Genomic DNA, 9,349 nt, shown 5'->3' on the forward strand with positions numbered 1-9,349 from the left:
TACTTTACCACACAATCTACTATAATTTTTGTTTCGGAACCCCGGTAAATTACTATGGAACCCTGTAAATTTTACCTGCTTACCTGCGTTTTTACACTCAATTTGTACTTATATGATGTGTATACCCATTCACTCACAGCATTGCAGTAGTTTCCTAGTGTATTCACTCACAGCACTGCAGTAGTTTCCTAGTGTATTCACTCACAGCATTGCAGTAGTTTCCTGATGTATTCACTCACCGCACTGCAGTAGTTTCCTAGTGTATTCACTCACAGCATTGCAGTAGTTTCCTGATGTATTCACTCACAGCATTGCAGTAGTTTCCTGATGTATTCACTCACAACACTGCAGTAGTTTCCTGATGTATTCACTCACAGCACTGCAGTAGTTTCCTGATGTATTCACTCACAGCACTGCAGCAGTTTCCTGATGTATTCACTCACAACACTGCAGTAGTTTCCTGATGTATTCACTCACAGCACTGCAGTATTTTCCTGATGTATTCACTCACAGCACTGCAGTGTTTCCTGATGTATTCACTCACAGCACTGCTGTAGTTTCCTGATGTATTCACTCACAGCACTGCAGTGTTTCCTGATGTATTCACTCACAGCATTGCAGTATTTTCCTGATGTATTCACTCACAACACTGCAGTAGTTTCCTAGTGTATTCACTCACAGCACTGCAGTAGTTTCCTGATGTATTCACTCACAGCATTGCAGTAGTTTCCTGATGTATTCACTCACAGCATTGCAGTAGTTTCCTGATGTATTCACTCACAGTACTGCAGTGTTTCCTGGTGTATTCACTCACAGCACTGCAGTGTTTCCTGATGTATTCACTCACAGCACTGCAGTGTTTCCTGATGTATTCACTTACAGCACTGCAGTAGTTTCCTGATGTATTCACTCACAGCATTGCAGTAGTTTCCTGATGTATTCACTCGCAGCACTGCAGTGTTTCCTGATGTATTCACTTACAGCACTGCAGTAGTTTCCTGATGTATTCACTCACAGCATTGCAGTAGTTTCCTGATGTATTCACTCACAGCACTGCAGTAGTTTCCTGATGTATTCACTCACAGCACTGCAGTAGTTTCCTGATGTATTCACTCACAGCATTGCAGTAGTTTCCTGATGTATTCACTCACAGCACTGCAGTGTTTCCTGGTGTATTCACTCACAGCACTGCAGTGTTTCCTGATGTATTCACTCACAGCACTGCAGTGTTTCCTGATGTATTCACTTACAGCACTGCAGTAGTTTCCTGATGTATTCACTCACAGCATTGCAGTAGTTTCCTGATGTATTCACTCGCAGCACTGCAGTGTTTCCTGATGTATTCACTTACAGCACTGCAGTAGTTTCCTGATGTATTCACTCACAGCATTGCAGTAGTTTCCTGATGTATTCACTCACAGCACTGCAGTAGTTTCCTGATGTATTCACTCACAGCACTGCAGTAGTTTCCTGATGTATTCACTCACAGCATTGCAGTAGTTTCCTGATGTATTCACTCACAGCACTGCAGTGTTTCCTGCGATAACTGACATATTTACTCACAACATTACAATCTTTCCTGTTGTAGAAACTGACTAAAGAAATAGACAAGATGACATCCGAGATGAAGTTAATGGGCAAAGAGAAGGAGATAGTACAGAATGAATTAGAGGAGGTGCTCCAACGACTTGATGATGTACTACATAGCCAAGGAATGGACTCAAAGGAAGGCTTATATATCAGAGACAAGATGCTCTTGAAGAGAGAAGTAAGGCCCCTTATTTACACAATCCTGTTTCCAAATGACAACACAACCATTTCATTACATTTGCACCTACTGTGTACACAGACACAACAAAAACGCATATAGAAAATTAATTTGAATGTGCTGCTGAAAGTGGATCTTTTTCAAAAAAATTTCAAAATGATCCATTTTCTTTTTAAAATGAAGTCTTAGTTTGTAAATGGACAATAACAGAATGATTTGAAAATTCAAAATGCACATATTTTAGCTCAGGAATGACCCCATGGGTGATGTACTTACACTGTGTCATAATAAACCATACTCATTTGGTACCTGTCACCTATTACCCAGGGTTCAATTTGCATCCTTGCAAGCTCAGAAAGAGTTTCTTTATGCAATACCAATAATGCTGTAAAGTGCATGTGCAATGTGGTGTCAGTTACCTATTACCCAGGGTTCAATTCACATTTGAGGAGAGCTCCAAGAGATTTAAAGGAAACCTTGAATGCTAAAAACCCATATTTTAGTTCTCTTTCCAGAGATGTATAACTCAAAGATGCCAGAATATACTTTTTCCAAGGCTTTAGATACCCTAAACAATTTTTGACAGTTCCAGCCACACTTCCATTCCCCTTAAAATTAGACCATACTTTAGAAATAAACTCTAAATATTTGCTGTCACTTTGCCATCAAAGAAAACTCAAATATTTTTACATCTCATTATATCTTAGGCATTCATTGGACAAAGGTGTTTTTAACAAGATCCTTACTGCTGTCTGTTTATTTTATTTTCAAGGTTGAAAGATTGAAACTGCAAATGCTTGAAAAAGATGAATATTATAAAAATATGAACACCAGGTCAACGAGACAGGTAAGATTTTGATAGGTTGTCACAGGTTATAGACATACAGATTGTAAATGTGCTATCTGTACAACTGATGTGTTTCTAATTCCTATGATACAACCAGTAACAAGCAAGCATTTACAGGTGGAACTTGTGACAAACAGGGCTTGACAGAAGGATGTCAAGTTCCCCTGGCATTTCATGCACATGTAAAAAAGCTATAAAACTGTTGTTAATGTTATCAAATCATACATTTGTCTCTGTACTTCTATCATGCTGTGCTAAGTGTATCAAGTTCATGAGTTGTTTACTTTCCCTGTTTGTAAGAAGTTCCACTTGTAAATGCTTGCCTGTAGTTGGTTGTACCTAAATCTTCCAAGAACAATGTAAGATTTATATTTTTAGTGGCTTCCAAGGCAAGATAAGGTATTGACAAGATTTTATATTCTCAATCAGATTTATATAGTTCCACAGACGGCTACATGGCGAGAACATGAAGTGGCAAAGTCTGATCTTGCCTGGTAAAGATCACTCCATAATGTTTTTTGCTAAGTGGAACCCGCCACTGGTAACAGCATTTCTAGACTCCGCGTTCAAAAATGTCAATTATGCTGCACGAAACCCCACCATCGGTAACAGAAATAGGGAAATGTGTAAAGTGGCATAATGGCATATCCCCTGCAATATACCATGATTTTGTTTGGGAACCCCATTAAAATGACAGGGGAAGTCTGATAGATTTTACCTACTTACCTCCCATAGCAAAAATTTAAGACATGCATTGTATACAGATACACCTGATGAGGAAGTCAAGATATACTATTGAAAGCTTTTAAAACAACTTACACTTTTAAAAATAAACTTGGTACCTCTGACATCGCTTTCCTCAAAATATAAATTTTGTAAAGTGTTATTGAACTGTTAGCACCCACTGACCCTATATGATTTGTCACTCACACTAAAATTGTTGTTGTTGTTGTTGTTGTTGTTGTTGTTGTTGTTGTTGTTGTTGTTGTTGTTGTGTTGGTGTAAATATACAGTGTAAAACATTGGAGGATAACTGGAAGAAAGCTGAGGAAGAAGTATATAGATTGGATGAAATGATTGAACAAATACGTCAGGTTAGTTGTTGGTTTTAATTGAATGAAGTAAAACTTTGAAATACACATACTATATATTGTACAGTAGTACTAGCCAAGTAGTAATTAATGCTGTGTTTGTAGTATAACATTTATCTTGTACCCCATTTACCTAATTCTGAAACTCAAAAGGTCAACTTTATTTCTGGAATCTCAGTACCCCTGCAACCAACTTCTAAAACTCACAAGGTCAAGTTTATTTCCGATATCTACTATTGTACCCTGGCTTATACATCTTCATTCATTTCAATTGTATACCAGACTTTAATATCTGTGGCAACAACTTTCTTTGAGAAAATTTACTCTGGTGCTCAAAGATGAATTCACTTTATCTTAGCATACAAGATTACTTTATAAATCAATTGTAATACATCTGTTTGTTATCAATTCACAGACACTTGAAGAATTTCCAGATGTCGTGAAAAATTGCCAGAGTCTGAAAGCCCTATTGGCTGCCCTAAATCCTCCTGAAGCTGGACCTATGCTGCCAGGTGGCAATATTTCACTAGCATTGTGATAAGGTGTAATATATGGATAAATCATTGACCCTCTACTTTCAAAACAAGTTGCCCTAAAGTGATTATCATATGCAAAGGAATATCAGAAACGCAGTTGTGTAGAGGGTCTATGGATAAATATACAATGAACAAATCATATGATTTGTTTAGATTATTTATGATGAGGAAAGAGGAAGAGAGATCAAGTTAGGATGTGTGTTTCTGTTCTTGTAAAATCTTCAGGAAATTCAGTGTCACTCTTTCTTTGTTCATATTTTTTGTTTATATGTTCTGGTTGTTACTATAAAAATATTATATTATCATGCTATATGTACAAAGGTGTAGGGCAGAGATAGCCTAGACTCTAGATTTGTAGTTGATTTTAACTATGATCTGTCTAAACTCATGCCTAGAATGTTGCTAACAGTTTTGTATTCAAATCTACAATTAGATGACATTGTCAAACAACAGTGGCTTAACTCCCACCCCCTCCCCACACTCACAGAGGCTTAGATATGTCTAAGTCCAGCATGAAACCTGTCCCTTTGTGAGTGGAGATGCAAAAGTCTTGTTGCTAGACCCCTCTGGCTGTTGTGCTTACTATAAAGGTGACTAAAGGTCACTACTGAGGGCGCTAGCTGCATCTAGACAGAAGTACTCATTACCTGTGAGCTATATTCAGTAAGCTCCAAAGTATAGATCCAATGTCTTACTACAAGACTAGCGATGGATGTGATTACCATTGAATGTCACACAGCTCCACTCTCCATGTTCATTTTAATTATATGGTTACAGTAATTACATCATATGACACAGTGGGTAGATTTAAAACAGTGAAAATTTGTGCCTGCTTTCTAGCCAACGCTTAGTTAAAGGCAGATAGTGAGAGAATCATTCTAAGGTGTGAGTTATGATAGGTCGTTACCCAAATCAAGTCCAAGCCGAGAGTCAAGTTTTGACTTGTTGAAATTGACAGGAAATTCAATTTTGTCTCTGATAGTTATTGTGTATTTTTTCTATTTCATATTATAAGCATCATATAACTTTGCTACTATTTAAACATAAGCAATATTTTTTTATTTGTTTGAATTCCATTGGAAGGTTTGTATAATTTGTGTGTGACCTGATCACATTTTATACAAATTGCGATAAATCTACGGATAGTAATTGTTTCCTATATAATTGTGTAAGTATATTTTGAGACTATTTATTATCCAGACACTAAGATTAGAGCTGCATTAGCTGTAACTGGAGGATTATTTTTGATAAGACAACCAACACTTTATTCACCAAAACTTGTCGAAATACTAATAATCAGACATTGCATATGTTAATTAGAGGTTGATTGTATCCTTAGGTCGTACAGTAATGCTGTTTTTAGGGTGTTGACCCAAAAATCAATTTGATTGGATTTATTGTACATATTATGTATACAGGTACATATAACCCTGATAAGTGAGCCTTTGGTTTTCTAAGATAGACACAAACTAAAACTATTATCATAACAGGTTGATACAGCAGTGATAAGCTATTGAGTGGAAGTTGGTGTAATTTGTCTCGGTAGGGGAGTCTCTGAAAACTAGTTTATTTAGAGTTACATGAATGTTTACACATTGTTGATCACAAGGTGATTACAATCACACACCAGAGGAACTGCTATCTCCCACTTGTGTAATCTACCACATTGAAGAACAATAGATTTAGTTTGTATCTATCTTAGTAAACTGAAGGCTGGATTACCAGTGTCATAAATACATTTACCTACAGGTGATTCAATACTATTAGGTCTATACAATATTCAAGTCATTACATCTAACGAAAACAGCTCAAAAATCATTACAATTACATATAGTGCATCTTTAAAGTATTCAAATGTAAATATATATTTCAATACTGGGAATGTTACTCTACAGGTCTGGCCTGACTTCTGTGTTACTATAATATTCTCACCTTGTTGAACTTCAGTGAGAAGCATATTGTAATCATACAGTGAAATGGCTTTCTTTTTTGTCTTTCTTTTGCTTTCTGTAAGAAAGGAATAATTTGTTGTTATTTCATATATGAGGAAAGAAATCTTCCATTGCTATGGAATGTGTATTGTTCAGAAGGGTGTTACCAGTTTGTAACATGTGAATTGAGGGTTAAGGTAGAATGTACCTTAGGGACACATTTCACTGAAAAAGTAAGTTCACGTACAATCTTTCCAAACTTTGCCACATGAAAGTGAGATTGTGGTAGACAAATTTGAGGACCCACTTTCTAATTTTCAAGGAAATCATGTAAATTTCTCATAGAGTGAAACCATAGATGTTGGACTTTCTAGTCTATGAGTTTTAACGCAGTATTCACCGGCCATATTAGATTCTAAAATGGTTCAACTTTGACCTCTATTTCCATAATTTGGTTACCCCTGATGTTTTTTTCTTGATTGTACATGTAACAGCAAATAAGTTGGCGTTTTCTTTTAACAAAGTAACCCAGAAAAAGTTTAAACCATTTTATTTCTGAGGCGCATCTCACATTATTAAAAGAGAACATAGCTTAATTATCCCTGTAAAAGTTGTAGCATTCTCCTGTACAAATTCAAACATTTCGGTTAGCATAAAAATGAACATTTTCACAGTCAGTCAAGTAAGATTTCTAAGTCTATGTTTTTGTACATACTGTCCAACTGTCTTCTTTTTTTCTCAGTGTATAAGCCAGTTTTCAATAAAAGAGTTTCATGTAAACTTAAACATACTTGATTCAGTGTTATTGTTGTTGTTTGAGACTTATAATTACGTGTACTTGAAGTGAACAGTTTTGTCTGTATTTGGGAGCACAGTAAATACTAATATAAAACTAAAATTGATAAGATTGTAAAATCTCCGAGTACTTTACTGTACGCTTCCACAAGTGAAATAAACTTAGAAACTAACTTTGAAACTAATACTAGTAGTCTATCAATATATACGTCAACATTTTCGTTCTTTATTTTGTCAAATCAGCTGTAAGTAGTTTTGCTACCGATAATGAAAAATTCTACTCACGTCGAGTCAAAGAAATGTTCTTGGAAGCGAATCCCCAATATTAGCTGACATTTTTTGTCTTGAAATAAGATTAGGACGTTAGGCCTACAAAGGTTCCGATTATGATCAATTTTAGAATAGGGTAGGTAGACTTTTTATTTTATTTTTGTTACATATATTTGTTCATATGTGAGTGTCTAGTTCAGGTACTTATGGTTTCCGTTGTTTTCCATATGGTCGCTGTGTTATTGGTTTCTTCCCATCAGATGTACAGCCATTACAGATTGGGAGAACAGTTTTATATTGTCTTTTTAAAGTTGATGTCAGTTTCCGCATCAACTATATCTTGCTAGACTTCACAATTTTCGCGATTTTATTATTTTTTTCTCGAATATATAAAAAAAAATTAGGGTCGTTATAAAAAAAAATAGGTGGGGTTTGGTAACCGGAATCAAACAATTCTTTTTAATCCTTAGCGTATTGTATATTTTGTTGTTTTTACTTTATTTTAGCTGACGATGCTGATGTCTGTTAATCTTATAACTATCACTCTTTACATTTTGAAAACTTTCAAAACATAAACTAATATTTAAGCCAATTACAATTCACGCTGTCACAAAGAGGTGTGACGTCACAAATACATGAAATAATTATACACAAACTACTTAAAATAACTTTGACATTGGACAAAACCAGGTTTTGTATACAATATGATTCCATTTGGTGAGGGATATTATCACGTTACAATACTTCAAATGAGCTTGAGCTAGCTGTCCAATCTAAAAAGCTAAGATTTCACAAAATGCCGTTTTGTCCCAAACAGTTCCAATAAGCAGTTTATTGTCATAGAAACGTGCCACACTTCCACCGCTCAACAACGACCCGTCATTCATGAAGACTTCTTTAATATCTACATCGGTGTAGGGGGCGCTCTTTGAATTAAGGCGAACCCGTAGTACCTGCAATAAAAGCGAAAATGAAACCTAGATGAACTTTATATCTTGCGTAATTTACCGTAACATAAAAATGATAAAACAGTTACTGAAATTAGTCACCTGGAAATCCTAAGTCCAAAAAACTTTTTATTCACTGAAGGTAATTCAAACTGTCGATAGGATGATGCGTAGAAAGTTCAATCACCACATACACATACATTGTACAGTTGTTAAAACAAACAGACAGACAGACAGACGGACAGACAGACAAACGCGACCAACCATGAATGTTTTTTTTCGGTGTTACAATGAGAAGCAACAAGACAAGGTCACCTTTACTCTAATGTGCCGTACCTGTGATCCAGCAGGTTTGGAAATGTTCGTCGTATGTGATTGCAACATATGAAATACAGGGTGGCAGCCCAACCATAGATCACCCGTTGTTAAGTCCACCTCTATATTATCCACACCGGTACCTACATTGATAGTCTATGGAACGTAAACAAAAAGAATCGTTTCCAGTAATCGTACACAGTGTGTCAGTGATTTACTCGGGGTGTCGCTTGGCAACCAAGTCTAGCATGTCGTTTGGCATAACACTTTTCCCCTCTGACGTACATAAAAAATATAGTATAAGCTTATAGCGACAAAATGCCGTTGCAGAACGCAATGTTTGATTGTCGCTGTAAACTTTACAAAACTGGAGTCACTCACTCACTCACTCACTCACTCACTCACCCACCCACCCACCCACCCACCAACCAACCAACCATGAAACTATTTATAAACCACGATCTCGATGCTTCAAATTCCTTACGTACCTGTACTCTTTTGAGTGAATTATCTGCCGTTCTCTCGAACACCAATACTTGGCCTTTCATTGATGAAGCGACATATACATACCTGTAATTGTATTAATTGTATGGGAGGCATAATGTAGTAGTAACATTCTTAGTCTTACATACAGCCTGATATATTCAATATAACACGTCTAAGAAAGAAAACATTTCAAGTGACACAGTCTGTAACTGAGAGTGAATTTCGGCTAAAGTTGGTATATAAAATACACATACACGTACATAGTAATGCACTATAGTGACTGTGTGTTACAGTGTAAGATATGATATGTCTAGACACCCTATCAGCCAGCACTTGAGTAGTCTACTTCGGGCTGAATAACAC

The 9,349-nt window shown here is 36.2% G+C and overlaps 1 protein-coding gene across 1 annotated transcript in view; it reads right to left on the reverse strand.

Moving 5' to 3' along the window:
* Nucleotides 1–8,011: 8,011 nt before the first annotated feature.
* LOC144449482 (serum paraoxonase/lactonase 3-like) overlaps nt 8,012–9,349 on the reverse strand; it is an 8,464-nt gene continuing 7,126 nt past the window's right edge. Inside the window, exons 7-9 of the mRNA XM_078140023.1 lie at nt 8,989–9,070; nt 8,522–8,656; nt 8,012–8,191 (exon numbers count right to left, since the gene is read on the reverse strand). Of these exons, the coding sequence (XP_077996149.1) occupies nt 8,012–8,191; nt 8,522–8,656; nt 8,989–9,070 (397 nt within the window). The remainder of the gene's footprint in view (nt 8,192–8,521; nt 8,657–8,988; nt 9,071–9,349) is intronic.

This window comes from Glandiceps talaboti, chromosome 18 (assembly GCF_964340395.1).
Source record: "Glandiceps talaboti chromosome 18, keGlaTala1.1, whole genome shotgun sequence".
Lineage (NCBI taxonomy): Eukaryota > Metazoa > Hemichordata > Enteropneusta > Spengelidae > Glandiceps > Glandiceps talaboti.